The 23,117-nt window shown below is 42.7% G+C and overlaps 1 protein-coding gene across 2 annotated transcripts in view; it reads right to left on the bottom strand.

Moving 5' to 3' along the window:
• LOC140730296 (lysosomal proton-coupled steroid conjugate and bile acid symporter SLC46A3) overlaps positions 1–23,117 on the bottom strand; it is a 134,409-nt gene that overhangs the window by 64,850 nt on the left and 46,442 nt on the right. For both annotated transcript variants that reach the window (XM_073050512.1, XM_073050513.1), the window contains exon 4: positions 3,944–4,082. In XM_073050512.1, the coding sequence (XP_072906613.1) occupies positions 3,944–4,082 (139 nt within the window). The remainder of the gene's footprint in view (positions 1–3,943; positions 4,083–23,117) is intronic.

Genomic DNA, 23,117 nt, shown 5'->3' with positions numbered 1-23,117 from the left:
GTGATGTATTGCACTTTGGAAGGACAAACCAAGGTAGAACATACAAGGTAAATGGTAGGGCACTGAGGAGTGCAGTAGAACAGAGGGATCTGGGAATACAGATACAAAATTCCCTAAAAGTGGCATCACAGGTAGATAGGGTCGTAAAGAGAGCTTTTGGTACATTGGCCTTTATAAATCAAAGTATTGAGTATAAGAGTTGTAATGTTATGGTGAGGTTGTATAAGGCATTGGTGAGGCCGAATTTGGAGTATTGTGTGCAGTTTTGGTCACCGAATTACAGGAAGGATATTAATAAGGTTGAAAGAGTGCAGAGAAGGTTTACAAGGATGTTGCCGGGACTTGAGAAACTGAGTTACAGAGAAAGGTTGAATAGGTTAGGAATTTATTCCCTGGAGCGTAGAAGAATGAGGAGAGATTTGATAGAGGTATATAAAATTATGACGAGTATAGATAGAATGAATGCAAGCAGGCTTTTTCCACTGAGGCCAGGGGAGAAAAAAAGCAAAGGACATGGGTTAAGGGTGAAGGGGGAAAAGTTTAAAGGGGACATGGGGGGGGGGCTTCTTCACACAGCGAGTGGTGGGAGTGTGGAATGAGCTGCCAGATGAAGTGGTAAATGTGGGCTGACTTTTAACATTTAAGAAAAACTTGGACAGGTACATGGATGAGAAGTGTATGGAGGGATATGGTCCAGGTGCAGATCAGTGGGACTAGGCAGTAAAATGATTCGGCACTGCCTAAAAGGTCCAAAAGGCCTGTTTCTGTGCTGTAATGTTCTATAGTTCTATATATTTATTGCTTTTATTTATTTTTTCCATTTGTTTTTACACACTTTGTTGTCCTTTGCACACTGGTTGTCTGCCCTGTTGATAACAGTCTTTCCTTGATTCCATTATGGTTATTGGAGTTACTGTGTATGCTCACTAAAAATTGAATCTCAGGGTTTTATATGGTGACATACATTTACTTTGATAATAATTTTACTTTGAACTTTGAGTTGAGAGGAACGTGGGGAGAATTTTAAAAAACGGGATTACAAAAGAATTGTTGTAAATGGGTCCTTAATGATTGGCATGCACTCATTATTTTCTGTGCTGTATTCCACTTAGACTATAATTCTTCTTTTAAAAGTTCATTCTTTGAACCATGACATTTTGCAAGTGCAAATCTACAGTATAACCTCTTTAGCTGACTATTAGCCCAGAGCACTGTATTCAGGAACAGCCTCTCCTGTGGGTTAAAGGTTAATGTAAACAGATAAACAAACTAAATTTGATGGGGGGTGGGGGGTCAGACGTTAACATTTCCAATGGTCCACAACTGTTGCATTTTGCCCAGGCATTCAACGAAGAAAAACTGCAGCATTCCAAAGCTTTGCTTCGTAAAACATGGCACCACTCCAATGCCTAGTTCACTAACACCATTTTGCTCTTCAATTTGCAGTGTCAAACTGGGCTTTTAAGCTTTGAAAAAAATCACAAATACTTAGAATAAGCTGGTTTGTTCAGCTATTCCCCATTGTCCAACTATTTCTCTTGCACTGCTAAAGTCTTCATTACTGAATAAATCAAAACCCTGCTTGCTATTAGGGTTAAGGTTCACACACACAAAATGAATAATAACAACAGAGCCATTTATCAAGTGGAGGCTGACTAATAATAACCGACGGATCACCAGGGGATGATCTAGATAAATAGGTAACCAGTCATAAGTGTATTTTCCTATCTCCACATTTGTTATGTCTGACATACACATACACTGAGACAACATCAGATATTGCATTTCAAGTTCCGATCATAAATATTGCAGCTTAAATAATATAGAAACATAAATTTCTAATGATCACTGATGGTTAAGAGCAAGCATAATTAACCAAAAATAGAGATCAAAGTCTAAATATCATAATTAAGGAGATGTCATTATAGAAAGTTTAATGCAATTGATGAAATGCCTTTGCCCGCTGTGAGGGAACCTAAAGAATGTAAAATTACCTCTTTTTTTAAATGAAGTCTAATTAAAATAACAAACAGATAGTTTTGATATTGGATTATTATTGTCGGAGAGACAGTGACAGCCTTTGCCTGCAACACCATTCAGACAGATCATTCCATATACATATAAAAATGAGAAACAGGAATTGGAACGTAGTGTTACAGTTACAGAGAAGTTGTACATGGAGGTACTTGGATAAATGAGATGCAACGTCAACGGCAAGGTAGATTGAGAGAACAAGTGTTCATTTTATAGGACAAACAAGAGAAAATCTGCAGAGGCTGGAAATCCAGAACAACATGCACAAAATGTTGGTGGCACTCAGCTAGTCAGGCAGCACCTATGGAAAAGAGTAAACAGTTAACGCTTCGGACCGAGACCCTTCATAGGGACTGGAAAAGAATGGAGAAGAAATCAGAGTAAGAAGGTGGTGGGGGGAGGGGTGGAGGAAGTATGAGGTAGTAGGTGATAGGTGAAACCGGGAGAGGGAGGGGGTGAAGTAAAGAGCTGGGAAGTTGATTGGTGAAAGAGATAAAGGACTGGAGAGGGGGGAATCTGATAGGAGAGGACAGATGGCCATGGAAGAAAGGGAAGGGGGAGGAGCACCAGAAGGAGGTGAAGGGCAGGTAAGGAGATAAGGTGAGAGGGGAAAACTGGAATGGGGATTGGAGAAGGGGTTGGGGGTGTTATCTGTTCAAGAGTCTAATAACAATGGGATAGAAAGGTATCTTCTGCCTGACCGGAGTGGGGGGGTTGTGGAGTGGATATAGAAAAATCAAGAGGGGCGGAGTCCTTAATTATGTCGCCAGCTTCAGTGAGCTGGTGGGAAACTTAGACAAAGGCAATGGAGGAGAGGCTGGCTCCTGTGATGGACTGAGTTGCGACCACAACTCCCCAAAATGTATTGCAGTCTTGGGCAGAGCAGTTGTTACCACAGGCTAAGACACATCTGGATAGGATGGTTTCTATAGTGCATCTGTAAAACTTGGTGAGGGTCATCAGGGACAAATCAAATTTTCTTAGCCTTCTGAGGATGACAGTTGGGTGTAGGGCCTGGTTCCATTCTGTAACATGCTGGTGGATCCTAATGCTTTGCTGATCCAAAAGTATTTGCCAGCTCAGGAATGAGGCTTAAAACTTCTTGCTTACAGGTATTCTACAAAGAGTTAGAAGAACGAAGAGCAAACAATGAAAGAACAGAGACAACAAATAAAAGCACAAGAAAAAGAAGTTGTGGTCATCTCATACACAAATTAGAGACAAACAAAACTCCATTGATAACAATTAACCTATAAAATAGCCAGATTTAAGCGGTGTGTTACATCCTTCAGAAAAATACAAGAGCAATTGTACCATGACTACTGGAAAATTCAATGAACAATTACATGTACATACAGTATATAATTATATAACAATGCAAGCATAGGAAAAGTTAAACTACAAAAAATGAGAGAAGTAACAATTCTACACCCTAATCCATATATGTCAAACTCAAGGCCCGCAGGCCAAATCCGGCCCGCGGTGGAATTATCTTTGGCCCGCGAGATAATATCTAATTACTATTAAAGCTGGCCCCAGTAATCGAAGTGCCTAAGGCGTATGATATGGCTAATGCTGAGTTTATTCAGGTACCAGGTTTTCAGGGTTTTTAGTGTTTATTCGGCAGTCTTCTTCATAAGAAACGGAATTTGTAAAGTGAAACACTTTGTAGTTATAGCAGAGACTGAGACACATGAGAGCAGGCTGAAAAAACAGAGGCAACGAAAGCTGCGTTCGCACGCGTCCGACTGATCCGGCCCGCATGAAGCTGCATTTTGCTCAATCCGGCCCGTGACCTAAAATGAGTTTGACACCCCTGCCCTAATCCATCAACACTATGATACAAATGTTCAGACAAATACATTGCACAACTTAAATTCCAAACTTTCATTCTGAACAGTGTACTTACTCAGAAATGCCATCCAGGTATTGGTGGACAATGCAAGCAGGATGAGGGAAATCACTCTCACCAATGCCCCCAGTTTGGCCAGGGTCAATTCCTTGCTGCAACGCAACAAAAATGGAAAGATCCCGATCAAGATAACTCCCTGTGGAGAAATAACATCACTGAGCAGTGCTGATTTTTTGCAAGCCCATTATTGATTTAAATAAGAAACAGCCATTCTATAGCATTTAAACTGGACTGAGGAAATAACTACCCTAATAATGGATCCCTTATTAATATTTTAAGAATGTTTTTCTGCAAACGAAAGGGATAAAATAAATTTCAAGGAAAATAAGGAATTTCAAAGCAAAAAAGTTACCTAAGTGGAGGAGGGGGTAGAAAATAGTACTCTACTTGTCTAAGAGCCTTTGAAAAGCCAGCTAGTGGAGGAGTCTTGGAAAGTGTAACTGTGCCGCAGTTTAGAAAGTGGAGAAGGAGATGTTGGCTGGAATACCAGACTTTCCACAGTACATGCACTCAGGCTCTTTCCTGGATAAATTGTCAGTAACAAATTAGGTATTCTTTTGTTTTAAAAAAAAGACATAAGTATTTGAATATTCAGAGGGGCAACTTCTAGGTGGAGAGAACGTGATTTCAATGGCAGGTGACTGTGAAATGTTAAGATTACAGGACAGTTAAGAGTTTAGATTAACTGTTAAGAGTTTGGTAGTTGTGTGGTTTAGATTAGATTAGATTCAACTTTATTGTCATTGTGCCAAGTGCAGATACAAAGCCAATGAAATGCAGTTAGCATCTAACCAGAAATGCAAAGAATAGTGTTATTTACAAAATAACTGCGAATAAAAAGTATTACAGCATACAAATATAAAAGTACTGAGACAGTACAATATCCCTCCAAAAATTATTTAAGCTTACACAGGACCAAAACATATGAGTTAGAGTAGCCACCTCTACATTACATCTGTCACAAATAGGGCTTATATTAGGAAAAATATGCACCAATTTATCTTTGGACATATGGGCCGTGTGTACTATCTTAAACTGAATTAAGGAATGACGTGCACAGTTAGATGAATTGTGTTGATAATACTATCTAAAGTTATAGATGTGGATGTTCAACCCAATTCACTTACGGCAATTTTTGGGGATTATTCCAGAGACACAGGACAATTGCCATACCACACTGAGATGCAGTTGGTGAGTACGCTCTCAATGGTACAGCGGTAAAAGTCCGTCAGTATCCTGGGACAGAAGTGAGCTTTCTTGATACTCTGCAGGAAATAAAGGTGCTGTTGCGCCTCTTTGATCAGGATGGAAGAGTTCAGGGACCAGGTGAGATCCTCGGAAATGTGGACACCAAGGAATTTGAAGCTTGATACAGTACACGCTCCACTACAGCTCTGTTGATGTAGATGGAGACGTGAGAGTGGCTCCTAGCATGCCTGAAGTGAACATTGATTTCCTTGGTCTTCTGGGTGTTAAGGGCCAGGTGGTTGTCGACACACCACATGGCCAGGTGCTGGACCTTGTTCCTGTAGGCCATCTCATCATCCCCTCTAATCAGGTCAACCACCATGGTGTCATCTGCGAACTTGATTATGAGTTAGAATCATGTACAGGAAGGCAGTACGCAGTACAGGGACCATGTACAGTGTGGGAAGGAAGGTAGGTAATTAGTCTGAGACAGGTACACCTCAGCAGTGGGCCATTTGCTTATGGAAAAGCCATCGTCCAACCAGTCTATCACTTTTCCTGCAGTCAGGAGTGATCCCTCCTGATGTAGAAATTCCTTTGAGCAGATTAAGGTGCTTTCCCAGAGATCTTAGGTGCCGTGCTTGGGATCTTCTGATATACATACATAAAATACAAGCCAGGAAATTAGGTCAGGTCCAGCTGCAGGTGACTGGATGGTGTAGTGAAATGGGGCAGAGGGCAGGTAAGGTGGTGCTGGTACCCCCCAGCCCTCAGTACTTGTGCAGAAAGACAACCCACTCCATTTTCATAGAGAGTCACAGTACAGAAACTGGCCCATCAGCCAACTGATCCATGCTAGTCCCAGTTGCCCACATCTGGCCCATAATCCTCCAAGCCCTTCTATAGAACACTACAGCACAGAAACAGGCCTTTTGGCCCTTCTTGGCTGCGCCGAAACATTTTTCTGCCTAGTCCCACTCACCTGCACCTGGACCATATCCCTCCATACACCTCTCATCATGTACCTGTCCAAGTTTTTCTTAAATGTTAAAAGTCAGCTCGCATTTACCACTTCATCTGGCAGCTCATTCCACACTCCCACCACTCTCTGTGTAAAGAAGCCCCCCACCCCCAATGTTCCCTTTAAGCTGTTCCCCCTTCACCCTTAACCCATGTCCTCTGGTTTTTTTCTCCCCTAGCCTCAGTGAAAAAAGCCTGCTTGCATTCACTCTATCTATACCCATCATAATTCTATATACCTCTATTAAATCTCCCCTCATTCTTCTACACTGCAGGAATAAAGTCCTAACCTATTCAACCTTTCTCTGTAACTCAGTTTCTCAAGTCCCGGCAACATCCTTGTAAACCTTCTCCGTACTCTTTCAACCTTATTAATATCCTTCCTGTAATTCAGTGACCAAAACTGCACACCATAATCCAAATTCGGCCTCACCAATGCCTTATACAACCTCACCATAACATTACAACTCTTTTACTCAATACTTTGATTTATAAAGGCCAATGTACCAAAAACTCTCTTTACTACCCTATCTACCTGTGATGCCACTTTTAGGGAATTTTGTATCTGTATTCCCAGATCCTTCTGTTCTACTGCACTCCTCAGTGCCCTACCATTTACCTTGTATGTTCTACCTTGGTTTGTCCTTCCAAAGTGCAATACGTCACACTTGTCTGCATTAAACTCCATCTGCCATTTTTCAGCCCATTTTTCCAGCTGGTCCAAATCCCTCTGCAAGCTTTGAAAACCTTCCGCAATCTCCACTACACCTCCAATCTTTGTATCATCAACAAATTTGCTGATACAATTTACCACATTATCATCCAGGTCAATGATATAGATGACAAATAACAATGGACCCAGCACTGATCCCTGTGGCACACACTAGTCACAGGCCTCCACTCAGAGAAGCAACCCTCCACTACCACTCTCTGGCTTCTCCCACTGAGCCAATGTCTAATCCAATTTACTACCTCACCATGTATACCTAGCGACTGAATCTTCCTAACTAACCTCCCATGCGGGACCTTGTCAAAGGCCTTACTGAAGTCCATGTAGACAACAACCACTGCCTTCCCTTCATCCACTTTCTTGGTAACATCCTCAAAAAACTCTAAGAGATTTGTTAAACATGACCTACCACACACAGAGCCATGTTGACTCTCCCTAATAAGTCCCTGTCTATCTAAATACTTGTAGATCCTATCTCTTAGTACTCCTTCCAATAATTCACCTACTACCGACATCAAACTTACCGGCCTATAATTTCCCAGATTACTTTTAGAGCTTTTTTTAAACAACAGAACAACATGAGCTATCCTCCAATCCTCCGGCACCTCACCTGTAGATACCCACATTTTAAATATATCTGCCAGTGCCCCTGCAATTCCAACACTTGTCTCCTTCAAGGTCCGAGGGAATACCCTGTCAGGTCCTGGGGATTTATCTACTCTGATTTGCCTCAAGATAGCAAGCACCTCCTCCTCTTCAATCTGTATAGGTTCCATGACCTCACTACTTGTTTGCCTTATTTCCATTGACTCCATGCCAGTTTCCTTAGTAAATGCAGACGCAAAAAACCCATTTAAGATCTCTCCCATTACTTTTGGTTCCATACATAGCCGACCACTCTGATCTTCAAGAGGACCAATTTTATCCCTTACTATCCTTTTGCTCTTAATATACCTGTAGAAGCTCTTTGGATTATCCTTCACCTTGACTGCTAAAGCTACCTCATGTCTTCTTTTAGCCCTCCTGATTTCTTTCTTAAGTATTTTTTGCACTTTTTATACTCCTCAAGCACCTTATTTGCTCCCTGTTTCCTATATGTCTACATCTCTCTCTCTTTTTCTTCATCAGAGTTCCAATATCCCTCGAGAACCAAGGTTCCTTATTCTTATTCACTTTGCCTTTAATCCTGACAGGAACATACAAACTCTGCACTCTCAAAATTTCTCCTTTGAAGGCCTCCCACTTACCAGCGACACCCTTGCCAGAGAACAACCTGTCCCAATCCACACTTTTTAGATCCTTTCTCATTTCTTCAAATTTGGCCTTTTTCCAGTTTAGAACCTCAACCCAAGGACCAGATCTATCTTTATTCATGATCAAGTTGAAATTAATGGTGTGATCACTGGAACCAAAGTGTTCCTCTTCACACACTTACTTCACCTGCCCTAACTCATTTCCTAATAGGAGATCTAATATTGCATCCTCTCTAGTTGGTACCTCTATATATTGATTTAGAAAACTTACCTGAACACATTTTACGAAGTCTAACCCATCTAGAGATTTTAACAGTATGGGAGTCCCAATCAATATGTGGAAAATTAAAATCCCCTACTACCACAACTTTATGTTTCCTAGAGTTGTCTGCTATCTCTCCGCAGATTTGCTCCTCCAATTCTCGCTGACTATTAGGTGGTCTATAATACAACCCCATTAATGTGGTCATACCTTTCCTGTTTCTCAGCTCCACCCATATGGCCTCAGTAAGACAAGCCCTCTAATCTGTCCTGCTGAAGCACTGCTGTAATATTTTCCCTGACTAGCAAAGCCACCCCCCTCCCCCACCACCCTTCATCCCTCTGCCTCTATCACATCTGAAACATCAGAACCCTGGAACATTGAGCTGCCAGTCCTGCCCCTCCTGCAGCCAAGTTTCAGTAATGGCTATGATGTCATAATTCCATGTGTCAATCCATGTCCTCAGCTCGTCAGCCTTCCCCACAATACTCCTCGCATTGAAATAGACGCACCTTAGAAGATTATTATCACCACACACAACCCTTCTATTTGTACTTTGCATGAACCTTTAACATCATTTATCTTCACCCCCATTCCACTATCTACTCTGGCACTCTAGTTCCAATCCCCCTGCAAATCTAGTTTAACCCCCCCCCCCCCCCATAGCACTAACAAACCTCCCTGCAAGGATATTGGTCCCCCTGTGGTTCAGGTGTAACCTGTCTCTCTTGTACAGGGCCCACCTGCCCCAGAAGAGGTCCCAATGATCCTGAAATCTGAAACCCTGCCCCCTACACCAGTTCCTCAGCCACGTGTTCATCCTCCAGAGCATCCTATTCTTACCCTCACTAGCACGTGGCACAGGTAGCAATCCTGAGATTACCACCCTCGAGGTCCTGCCTTTTAACTTCCTACCAAGCTCTCTATACTCACTCTTCAGGACCTCCTCACTCTTTCTTCCTGTGTCATTGGTACTGATGTGTATCATGACATCTGGCTGATCACTCTCCCATTTCAGAATGCTGTGCATGCGATCAGAGACATCCCTGACCCTGGCACCCAGGAGGCAACAAACTATCCGGACTGTGAGAGGAAACCAGCGCACCTAGGAAAAACACACGAATTCCATGGGAAGGATGTACAGAGTCTCCTTACAGAATGGCACTGGAATTGGACTCCGAACTCCGATGCTCCAAGCTGTAAAAATGTCATGCTAATCGCTACATGACCACGGTATTTTATGTTGTGAGACTCACCTAATTTTAACCCCAATGCAAGTGCTTCAATGGACACAAAGTCTCACTTTAGTACCTATTCTCAGATTCACTCGTGTGAGCTCAACAACCTCATTCTGTTGTACCCACCAGAAACATCTGGGGTCGGCAATGAAACAAATTGCAACCACAGAGGGAGGAGAGGGGCTGCAGGAGAGGGAGTGGAAAAAGGAGGGGTGAGGGGAAATCACTTCAATGAATTAGTGCAAAATTAACTAGATTGAAAATCATTTTAGCTTAGAGGCAAGCCCTTAGATGGGATAATGAGAACAATTCTCATACCTTAGGGTAACAGGACCTCTGGAGAAGACACTGAAGGGTTTTACCAGAATGATAGAAGAGAAGCAGTTACATCAAGCCAGAGTTAGACATTGAGCCATGTACCACAGACTCAGGCCCTCTGGCCCACAAAATCTGTTGATCGTATCCATCCACACTATTTTAGCATAATAATCCCGCTGCTGTCTGTAAGGAGTTTGTACATTCTCCCCGTGACACCATGGGTCCTCTCCTGGTGCTCCAGTTTCCTCCCACATTCCAAAAGGCGTACAGTTAGGGTTAGATATAGTGTGTTGTGGGCATGCTATTTGTTCATTTATTGATATACAAGCCACGCTGCCCAGCTATCCCCCGATTTAATCCTAGCCTAATCGCAGGGCCAATTAACCTATCAACTGGTACGTCTTTGGACCATGGGAGGGAACTGGAGCACCCGGAGGAAACCACACAGTCATGGGGAGAACCTACAAACTCCTTACAGACAGTGAGGAGAATTGAACCCGGGTCACCTGTACTGTAAAGTGTTGTGCTAATTTTTGTGTCTGTACACAACTACATATATATTTTAAAAAATGCATAAAGATCCAGTATGACATCATTGCTACTCAGCCAGTAACGCCAGGTATCAGATAAGTCTTCTGAATTTACCTGTTACAGTGGGGAGTATCTTAACTGGTTGCATCACAGCCCGGTATGAAAACACCAATGCCCAGGAACAGTGAAGTCTACACAAAGTGGTGGATACTCCGCATTACCAGCAAAGCCCTCCACACCTCTGAGCTTATTTACAAGAAGCACTGACACAAGAAAAAAGCATCCATCATCAAAGACCCCCACCATCCAGGGCATGCCCCCTTATCTCCACTACCACCAGGCAGAGCATACAGCAGCCTTCAGTTCCGTACAACACAGTTCAGAAACCATTGTTACCCCACAAACATCAGGCTCCTGAACGACACTCACCTCAATTCTGAGTTGTTTGCACAACCTTACAGACTCATTTTCAAGGACCACAACTCATCATGTTCTCAGAATATTTACTGATTTGCATAATTTGTCTTCTTTTGCACATTGGTTGTTTTTTAGTCTTTATTTATGTGTAGGTTTTTTTTTACATAAATTCTTTGGCATTTCTTTATTTGCCTACAAATGCTGGAAGAAAATTAATGTCAAGATAGTACATGATGACATTCAAATTATATACTTTGACTTTGCTGTTGTGCCACAATGTTGAACATCTCAAGGTGCTTAACCTTTAGGTTTATGGACAAGTGCTGGAGCGGGATTAAGACCATAAGACGTAGGAGCTGAATTGGGCCATTTGGCACATCAACTCTGCAACACCATTTCATCATGGCCGACCCATTTTCCCTCTCAGCCCCAATCTCCTGCCTTCCTCACGTATCCCTTCATGCCCTGACCAATCAAGAATCAATCAACCTCTGCCTTAAATATACATAACGAATTAGCCTCCACAGCTGCCTGTGACAACAAATTCCACAGATTCTTCACTCTCTGGCTAAAGAAATTCCGATTCATCGCCATTCTATAAGGACGTCCCTCTATTGCGAGGCTGAGCTTTCTGGTTTTAAACTCTCCCACCATAGGAAACATCCACTCCACATTCACTCTATCGAGGCCTTTCACTATTCAAATGCTCTTCATATGACAAGTCATTTAATCCTAGAATCATTTTCATGAACCTTCTTTGAGCTCTCTCCAGTTTCAGCACATTCTTTCTAAGAAAAGGGGTTCAAAACTGCTCACAATACTCTGAGTGTGGCCTCACTAGTGTTTTATAAAGCCTTAACATTACATCCTTGCCTTTATTTTCTAGTTCTCTTGAATACCGACATCATACACCTTCCTCACCACAGACTCAACTTGCAAATTAACCTTAGAGAATCCTGCACAAGCACTCCCAAATCCTTTGCACCTCAGATTTTTATATTTTCTCTCCATTTAGAAAACAGTCAATCCTTTCATTTCTTCTACCAAAGAGCAAGACCGTACATGTCCTAACACTGTAGTCTATCTGCCACTTCTTTGCCCATTCTCCTAATCTGTCTAAATCCTTCTGTAGTCTCCCTATTTCCTCAAAACTATCTGCCCCTCCACCTATCTTCATATCATCTGCAAACTTTGCAACAAAGCCATCAATTCCATCATCCAAATCAATGACATATAATGTAAGAAGAATCAATCCCAACACAGACCCCTGTGGAACCCCACTACTCACTGGCATCCAACCAGAAAAGGCTCCCTTTATTCCCATTCCTTGCCTCCTGCCAATCAGCTACAGCTTTAACCATGCTAGAATCTTCCCTGTAATACCATGGGCTTGTAGCTTGTTAAGCAGACTCATGTGTGCGACCTTGTCAAAGGCCTTCTGAAAATCCAAGTACACAACATAAACCGATTCTCCTTTGTCTATCTGCTTGTCATTTCTTCAAAGAATTCCAACAGATTTGTCAGGCAAGATTTTCCCTTGAGGAAACCATGCTGACTATGGCCTATTTTATCATGTGTATCCAAGTATCCCAAAACCAAATCTTTAACAATTGGCTCCAATATCTTCCCAACCACTGAGGTCAGACTAACTGGCCTATAGTTTCCTTTCTTCTGCCTCTCTCCCTTCTTGAAGAGTGGAGTGACATTTGCAATTTTCCAGTTTTCTGGAACCATTTCAGAATCTAGTGATTCTTGAAAGATCATTAATAAAGCCTCCACGATCTCTTCAGCCACCTCTTTCAGAACTCTGGGTGTACACAATCTAGTCCAGGTGACTTACCTACCTTCAGACTTTTCAGTTTCCCAAGAACCTTCTCTCTAGTAATGGTAACTTCACACACTTCATGACCCCTGACACCTGGAGCTTTCACCATACTGCTAGTGTCTTCCACAATGAAGACTGATGCTAAATGCTGACTTGGTTCATCCGCCATTTCCTTGTCCCCCATTACTAGCTCTTCAGCATCATTTTCCTGCAGTCTGATATACTCTCTCACCTGCCTTTGACACTTTATGTATGTGTAGAAACTTTTGGGATCCTCTTTAATATTATTGGCTAGCTTACTTTTGTATTCCATATTTACCTTCTTAACGACTTTTTAGTTGCCTTCTGTTGGTATTTAAAAGCTTCTCAATCTTCTAACTTCCCACTAATTTTTGCTCTATTATATGACCTGTTTTTTAAAGCTACGTGGGAAAAGAATCAAAAGTGGAGATATACTTATTTTCAAAGATGCAGTGCATGATCAAGAATTCACAACCTCACAGACAGTGGAAGCAGATGTAATAGCAAATTCGTAAAGACAGCAATCACACACTTTAAGGAGATCTATTTAACGAGCTAAGAGTAAAGACAAGGAACGTGTGACTAATTGGATAGTACTTTGAAAAAGATGATATGTATAATAGACTTAGTAGTTGCCCTCTGCACTGTAAGAATCACAAGATCTATTAAAACCGCCAGGGAAGCTGTTGTCTGGAGAATGAAACATAGTTAAGCTTGCTCAGTGTGTGGGTTAGTCTCCATTATCCTCCAGTGCCTCTCTTCCATTGTCCATCCAGCCAATGTTAGATCCACTCTAGATGTGGGTCATGCAATGGACACTCCATGTCGATTGGGAATCCTCCAACACGTCTCCCTTCATTTTATCAATTGTATCTTGCTCCTTAGTGGACAGAATTTCAGGTTCTGCAGACACGAGAAAATCTGCAGAGCTGGAAGTCCAAAGCAGCACAAACACAAAATACTAGAACTCAGCAGCATCTATGGAACAGAGTAAACTGTCGATGTTTAGGCTGAACACTTTAGTTCTAGATTAGCTACAACAAAGTCTAATAAGAGATTGGGAGGATTGAAGTCATTACATTCAGCCTGTGTTATTAAAAATACAAACTCACCAGCCACTCGGTACCCTTCTGGCAATCATCTCAGTCAGAACCAGACTGTGCTCTCTACCTGACCAACTGAGCAGGGCCTCAGATCCCACATCATCTGGTGTGAGGGGGCGGTGGGATGATCTACTGAGCAGAATCAAAATACACTGCAGGTTTGTAAACTTAATCAGCTCCATCATGGGCACCAGCTTCCATAGTATCCAGGACATCTTCAAGGAGCAATGCCTCAAGGAGGTAACTTCCATCATTAAGGACCCCCATCACCCAGGTTATCCTTTGTTCTCATTGCTACCATCAGGAAGGAGGTACAGAAGCCTAAAGGCAAACACACAGTGATTCAGAAACAGCTTCTCCCCCTCTTCCACCCAATTTCTCAATGGACATTGAACCCAGGAACACATTTTATTTCTATTTTTGCACTACTTATTTAATTTACAGTAACTATTCAATATATGTAATTTATTGTTTCTTTTCTATTATTATATATTCCACAGATACCGCAAAGACAGCAAATTTCATGATACGTGTTGGTGATATTAAAGCTGATTCTGACACATTTTCATCAGTAAGGCCACCAGCTTTCACCAGTTATATTTTTCATCTCTGTCCCTCTCTCATCCTCACTACACAATTGGCAATTTCCCTTCCAAATCCTCATCAATGCAAAGTCCAAGGAAATTCTGCAGATACAAGAGACTGCAGATGCTGGAATTGGAAGCAAAAATAAATCTTCTGGAGGCAGCAACTGTGAAGAGAAATAGTTGGCATTTTGGGCCGAGAGAGAGAGAGAGGTGACATAGGTGAGTGGGAAGGATGGGTCAAAATTTGGCCTTTTCACCTCATTCTACCTGTCACTTACCAGCTCATGCTCAACCCCTTCTGCTTGCCTCTTTCAAAAATGATTCAAAAGTACATTTATTATCAAAGAATGTATAAATTATACAACCTTGAGATTCATCGGCTTACCAGCAGCTGCAAGGCAAGAAACCCGAAAGAACCCAATTAAAAAGAAGAGACCAACCCCCAATGTGCAGAGAAAGAGAAAACAAATCACGAATCATGCAAACAACAGGAGTGGGCAACAATGACAGCGTTCCGAACCAAAATGAGACCTGAGATCCAAATCCTTGGAGCAGCCCAGAGTAGGCCCAAAGCCTCGGTACCAGTCCTTCATATTGGTGGGGCAAATTGCCACAGAGTTCGCCAACAAGAAGCACAGCAGCTGGGGGCATTCTTTCAGCCTCACGTCGCGGAGAGAGGAGTGAACATCATGGGAGAGCGAGCAAAACCAGCCCGGCTCTGGACACACAGCCTTTCCAGTTTATCTTGGCCGGCATTTAAATTGTGCAAACAGCAGATCGTACCTTGCATTTGGACCTAGGCTCCACTGCGGCAAATCACTCCGGGCCTAGAACACACCACCCAACAATTCACTTCAGGCCCAGATTTCCCTGCCGAAAAAGCTGTTCTCAACCTTTCCAAATCAGTTCTACACTTAGAGCGATCCAACCTCGCACCCTGGTTAGTTGGACAGGCATCAAGACGCCTCTCCCTCAACTTCTCCTCTCCGAATTGCTTACTCCAACTCCATCTGCATCAATTTTGCAGCACACCAGCATGGCTTATCTCTTGAATTCACTTTGCCTTCGCTTTCCTCTTCATTGTTTGTGGTAATAGTTTAACAAAATTTACTTCAAAAAAGTGTTATTAGTGAAGTTTTTAGTCAAATTTCTTTGCTTTGGAACTACCAGTAAGGTGTCACACACCTTCAGTAGCGCCATCTTAAACCAAAACTCTTTATTCTAGCAATTGCCCCTTTAACTTTCAGCCTAAGTGAACAGTCTTGACCCTCGATGTCAACTGTTCATTTCCCTTCACAGATGCTGCCTGACCCATTGATTTCCTCCAGTACCACACAAAAAGAATTCAGCAGGTCAGGCAGCATCTATGGAGAGGAATAAACAGTCCAGGTTTCAGGCCAAGACTCTTCATCAGGAGTTCCTCCAGTAATTTGGTACTCGCTCAGTAATATTCGAACCCATGCTGAGTCCTGCTCAGGTACAATCTACGTCCATAAGGTTGATGGTGGTTCCCGGAGGAAAGCAATCCCCTCACCTCTTCTTCCATCTTGTTATCTCTCACTCATGCCTCTCCCATAATTTCTGCTTTTAAACTATGAGGTGATTTAACAAAGGCAATTAACTAAATCTCTTTGGGATGTAGGAAGAAAACAAAGTGACCATAGTAAACCCTCGTATTCGCAGAGAGGACCTGCAAATTCTGCACAAACAGCATCAGCAGTCAGGATCAAACCCGGGTTGCTGTATCTCTGGGGCAGCAACATCACCTGCTTGCCGCTGTACCACACAACCTCCTAATTTAAGTGATCTTCATAGAGCCACAGAAAAGTATAGCACAAAAACAGGCCATTCAGCCCAGTTTGTCCATGCCAAAACATTTCAAGCGCCTACTCCCATCGACCTACATCAAGACCGCAGCCCGCCATACCCCTACTATCTATGTACCTATCCAACCTACTCTTGAACGTTGAAATCAAGCTCACATGCACCTCTTGCACTGGCAGCTCATTCTACACTCTCACAACCCTCTGAGTGAAAAAGTTCCCCCTCATGTTCCCCTTAAACCTTTCACCTTGCACCCTTAACCCATGACCTTTAGTTGCAGTCCCAACCAACCTCAGTGGAAATAGCCTGCTTGCATTTACCCTATCTATACCACTCATAATTTTGTATACTTCTGTCAAATCTCCTCTCAATCTTCTACATTCCAAGGAAAATTTCCTAACCTATTCAATCTTTCCCTAAAACTCGATTCCTCCAGACACTGCAACATCCTTGTAAAGTCTCTCTGTACTCTTTCAACCTTATTTACATCTTTCCTGTAAGTAGGTGACCAAAACTGCACACAATACTCCAAATTCGGCCTCACCAACGTCTTATACAACTTCAACATAGCATCCCATCTCCTGACTTAATAATTTGATTTATGAAGGCCAAAGTGCCAAATGCTTTCTTTACAACCTTACCTACCTGTGATGCCACTTTCAATGAATTATGGATCTGTATTCCCAAATCACATTGTTCTATAGGACGCCTCAGTGCCCTACCGTTTACTGTGTAAGACCTACCTTAGTTGGTCCTACCAAAGAACAACACCTCGCAATTGTCTGCATTAAATTCCATCTGCCATTTTTGGTTCATTTTCCCAACTGGTTCAGATCCCACTTCAAGCCACGATAGCCTTCTTCTATCCCCCAATCTTGGTGTCACCTGCAAATTTGCTGATCCAGATCACATTATCATCCAGATCATTGATATAGATGACAAACAACAATGGACCCAGCACCAATCCCCATGGCACTCCACTAGTCACAGGCCTCCAATTAGAGCAGTCCACTCTACACACTTACTGCACAAATGACAGCCAAGCCTTTCTCATTCTTGTTCCCAATCTCCCTCCTCTTTGCTATTCCACCCAATACTCCTGTTCCCTTCGGGCTCACCACAAAATAAAACTCTTCAATAATGCTTTAGTCACCTGGTCAAGTATTTCTCCCATGTCTCATTGTAGAAGACCGCCTCCTCATACCTGCAAAAGACTGAAGATATCTGCTGATTGTAAAGATAATGCACAACTGTCCAGTGTTAGTATTAGACCATAAGACATAGGAGCAGAACTAGTCTATCAACCTGTAGAGCCTGCTCCACTATTCCATCATGGCTGAGGTATTATCCCATTCAACCCCATTCTCCTGTGTTCTCCCTGTAATCTTTGACACTCTGACTAATAAAGAACCTGTCAACCTCCAATTTAAATACATGTAGTGCACACTGGTCCTCTGCCCTGTTGGTTTTGCACGCTGGTTGTCCACCCTGTTGGTGTGGTCTTTCATTGATTCTATTATGGTTATTGGATTTATTATGTCTGCAAGAACACGCATCTCAGGGTTGTATTTAGTGACACATATGTATTTTGATAATAAATTTACTCTGAGCTTTGAACTTTGACTTGGCCTCCACCACCACCTTTTTGAAGCATTGTCTTTTGAAGATGGCCTCAATGCTGGGAGGCTCATGCCCATGATGGAGTTTACAACCCTCTGCAACTTTTTCCAGTCCTGTGCAGTGGCCCCTCCATAACAGATGGTGATGCAACCAGTTAGGATGTTCTCCATGGTACATCTGTGGAGATTTGCAAGAGCCTTTGTGGACATTCCAAGTCTCCTCAAGCTCCTAATGAATATAGCTGTTTTTGTGTCGTCTTTATAATTGCATCAATATGTTGGGATCAGGATAGATCTTCAGAGATGTTGATACCCAGGAACTTGAAACTGTTCACCATTTCCATTGATGATCCCTCGATGAGGATGCATGTGTGTGTTCCATCGACTTCACCTTCCTGAAGTCCACAATCAATTCCTTGTTCTTAATGACGCTGAGTGCAAGGTTGTCGTTGCGACACCACACAATCAGCTGATCTATCTCGCTCCCGTACACCTCCTTGTCACCATATGAGGTTCTGCCAACAACAGTTTTGCCATCGGCAAATTTATAGATGGCATTTGAGCTCTGCTTAGCCACGCTTTCGTTGGTGTAGAGGGAGAAGAGCAGTAGGCGAAGCACACGTCATGAGGTGTGCCAGTGTATTGAAGAGATGTTATTCCTGATCTGTACTGAATGTGGTCTCCCGTTGAGAAGGTCGAGGATCCAAATGCAGTGGAAGGTACAAAGGCCCAGGTTTTGGAGCTTGTTGATTAGTACTGAGAATATGATGGCATTAAATGCTGAGCTGTAATCAATAAACAGCTGCCCAACATCAGTATTACTCTTGTCTAGTGATCTAAGGCCAAATGAGGAACCAGTGAGATTACACCTGCTGTAGATCTATTACGGTGATAGGCAAATTGCAACAGGTCCAGATCCTTTCTTAGGCAGGAGCTGATGAACCTCTCAAGGGACTTCTTCACAGTAGACGTGAGTGCATGTGGGTGACGTGGGTGATAGTCGTTGAGGCAGCTCACCTGGCTCTTCTTGAGCACTGGTACGATTGCTGCTCTTTTGAAGCGGGGGAGATGTCTGACTACAAAAGCAAGAGAGTGAAGATGTCCTTGAATACTCCCGCCAGTTGATTGGCACAGTTTTTCAATGCCCTACCAGGTACACCATCAGGGCCTGGCACTTGCGTGGAATCACCCTCAGGAATATCACTCAATGATATTCTGACATCAGCCTCCGAGACAGAGATGACAGGGTCACCAGTTACCTCAGGGATTCGCACAGGTGTAGTTTTATTCTCCCTTTCAAAATGTGCCTAAAAGGTTTGGAGCCCATTTAGAAGTGAAACATCACAGCCTTTCATGATGCTGGATTTCACTCTGTAAACCCTGCCATCCAATTCCATCTCTAGCTTCAATCAGGATTGTTTTTTTCACTCTTAAAATAGTCTTCCATAGGTCATACCTGGACTTCCTTTACAGTTCTGGATTACTGCTGTTGAATGCCACAGATGTAGCCCTCAGCAGACTATGAATCTCATCACTCATCCACGACTTTTGGTTTAGGTATGTCCGACATAGGCACACCCTCTTTTGGGATCCAGTACCAAACTAATTTTCCCAATCTACATTACCTGCATATTGAAATCTCCCATAACTATCGCATCATTGACTTAATGACATGCCTTTTTAATCTCCTGTTGTAATTTATATCCCATATCTTGACTACAGTTTGGGGGCCTGTATAAAAGTCCCATTAGGGTCTTTTTAACTCTACCGACAAAGATTCCACATCTTCAGATCTTATGTTACTTCTGTCTAAAGATCTGATTTCAATGTTTACCAACAGAGCCACCCCATACCCTTTGCCTGTCCTTTTTAATACAGTCCTTGGATGTTAAATCCCCAGCTATAATCTTCTTTCAGTCATGACTCAGTGATGCCCATAACATCATACATGCCAATTTGTAACTGTACTACAAGATTGTCTACTTTATTCTGTATACTGTATGCATTCAAATATAACGCCTTCAGTCCTCTTATTTGTCACCCTTTTCAAGTTTGTCCCTATGTTACACTTCAATTATCCCACTGATTGTAATTTTGCCCTATCATCTGCCTGTCCTTCCTCACAGTCTCACTACACCCTGCATCTACTTGTATACCAACTGCCCCATCCTCAGCCCTATCACTCCAGGTTATATCCTGCTGCCAAATTAGTTTAACCTTCCCCAATGGCTCTAGAAAACCTGCTCGCAAGTATATTGGTCTCGCTTGAGTTCAGGTGTAACCCACCCCTTTTGTAGAGGTCATAACCTTTCCCAAATGAGATCCAATGATCCAGAAATCTGAAACCCAATTCTTCAGCCACGCAATCATCTGCAAATCATCCGATTCTTACCTTCACATGCAGCAACCTAAAGATCATTACCTGGATGTCCTGCTTTTCAGCTTTCAATCTAACTTAGCCTCATCTCTCTTCAGGATCTCCTCACTTGTCCAACCTATGATGTCGGTACCAATATGTACCACAACTTTCAGCTGTACACCCTCCGCCTTTAGAATGCTGTAGACCCAATCTGAGCCATCCCTGACCCTGACACCTGAGAGGCAACATACAGTCTGGGGAGTCTCTTTCACATCCACAGAATCTGCTGTCTGCTCCTCTAACTATGGAATCCCCTATCACTACTGCACTCTTCTTCTTTCCCCCTTCCCTTCTGAGCCACAGAGCCAGACTCAGTGACAGAGACCAGCTCGCTGCAGCTTCCCCCAACAGCACCCTAAGTGGTATTTTGGGAAACCACCACAGTGGTACTCTACAATGGCTGCCTATTCCCTTTCCCTCTCCTGACAGTCACACAGGTAGCTGTGACCTGTAACTTAGAGGTGACTACCTCCTGTAGCTCCCATCCATCACCTCCTCATTCTCCCACATGAGCCGAAGGCCTTTGAGCTGAAGTTCCTGTTCCTTAACACGTGCAGCAATCTAAAGGTTATTACCCTGGTGGTCTCTAAGAAGCTGCAGCTCGGTGTACTTGGTACAGATGTAGTTGTCAGCGAGACTGAAGGTCTCCTAGGATTCCCACATCTCGCACAAAGAACATACCACTAACTCTGGGCCCATTCTCACCACAATTGCTGCTTAGTAATAGGCCAAGGAAGCCTCTGTACAACAGTGAAGACTAGAAATAATAGAGCTCTTTTCTCCAGATATACCAGACTGGAGGTCAGGAGCCCCAAGGGGTGCTTGTTACAGATAATTACAAAATGATTTGTTAGGGCGAATGCAGAGATTCCCAGTGACTGTAGAAAAAAAGTGCGACATCGTTACCAATGATGAGGGCTCAGGAGAAAAATCTTTGCGTGCCATGTAGAATTGCCACATGGAGATATCAACTAATAGGCTGTTTGATACGTGCAGAAGGGAGGACAGAGTGCTGTACCACACATACATGTGAAACAGAAGCCGCTTGGCCCTCTAAAAGACTGCTGAACTTCTAATTCAACTCCATATTCCCACTTTGTTCCTCTTTCCCTATATTTATTTCTGTCTGCCTGATCATCCATCTGAGCTCTGAATGAACTCAGTGACTGAACCTCCAGAGTCCTCTGCGTCAGGGGATTGTAAAGCTTCACTACCCCTCTGAATGTGCCAAGGAGCCTTTGTCTGCTCGTCCAATCAGCAGGAAGCATCACTGACATTGATAGTTTCACTCTCCACAGGTGCCACCTGACCAGCTGGGTTTTTCCAGCATGTGCTGTTTTTGCTCCAGATGTGGAACATCTACAGCTTTTGCTCCTCCAGTACATTCCCAGTCTGGTTATAGTTGATCAGAAATTGGCCTCAGGTCTATCTTACATAGAACATAAAACCCAGAATACACTGCAACACAGGACAGACGCTTCAGCCCACGATGTTGCACCAAACTTTTAACCTACTCTAATATCAATCTAACCTTTCCCTCCTACACAGCCCTCCATTTTTCTATCATCCATGTGCCTATCTAAGAGTTTAATAAATGCCCCGAATGTATCTGCCTCTGCCACCATCCCTGGCAGGAAATTCCACACACTCACCACTATGTATAAAAAAAAGACTACCTCTGACCTCCTCCCTATATTTTCCTCCAGTCGCCTTAAAATCAAGCCCCTTCATGTTAGCCATTTCAACCCTTTTCAGGACTTTCTCCCATTTCAGGAGAAAGTCTCTGGCTGTCCACTCGAGCTATGGTTATTATCATCTTGTACAATTCTGTCAAGTTGCCTCTCATCATACTTTGCTCCAAAGAGGAAATCCTTACCTTTATAAAACATATTCCACTGCGATTCAATTTACAATTCAAATACTGAATTCTTCAGTCAGTGAAACAAGGAACGTAATCATTTCAAAGATACACTTTTTGAGCCATTAAACACTATATAACTTAAACAACTCGGGAACTGCTGAAGTTAAAAGTAGATTTTATACTACATGTTGAGAAACTATAGCATTTGTAAATCTAAAATAGAAACAGGAAGTGCTGGAGATACATCCAGAGAGAGAGAAAAACTCCTTTATCAACACTAAAAATGACAATGTTTTGCGTTGCAGAGAAGGGAATGGGTGAAGAAAACAAAAGGCACAATGTGTGATAGAGAGGAGATCAGGAAAAACAAGTGGTGGTGCTGGCTCAGCTACAGTGATGAAAGGTTGTGAAGAAAAGGAGATGAAAGTGCAGAGGAAATGAATGAAAACTCAGGAAAATAATCAAAAATACCAGATGCTGGAACTGTAAGGTATGTACTGGAGAAGCAAAAAGCTGCAAATTCTCCATATCTGAAACAAAAACAGAAAATAAACACAAGAGATTATTCAGACACTGTAAATCTTCAGCAGTCCCTCCGTTGATGTTACCTAACTTGCTGAATTCCTCCAGCATTTTGAAAATGTTGCTCAGAAACAGAAAATACTCTCAGCAGGTCAGGCAGCATCCGCAGAGAGGGGAACAGTCACGGATTTTGGTCAATGGCTCCCCATCTGGACTGTTTCATTTTTAGTAGTACTACATTATGTCTGGATTCCTTCTGGCTTTCAAAGAATATATGAAAACACTTACACAAGAAAATCTGCAGTTGCTGGAAATCCAGAGCAACACACACAAAATGCTGGGGGAACTCAGCAGAAGGGTCTCGGCACGAAACGTCAACTATTTACTCTTTTCCATAAATGCTACCTGGCCTGCTGCATTCCTCCAACATTTT

The sequence above is a fragment of the Hemitrygon akajei genome, chromosome 7 (assembly GCF_048418815.1).
Source record: "Hemitrygon akajei chromosome 7, sHemAka1.3, whole genome shotgun sequence".
Classification (NCBI taxonomy): domain Eukaryota; kingdom Metazoa; phylum Chordata; class Chondrichthyes; order Myliobatiformes; family Dasyatidae; genus Hemitrygon; species Hemitrygon akajei.
This window is presented reverse-complemented; position numbering and strand designations above follow the sequence as displayed.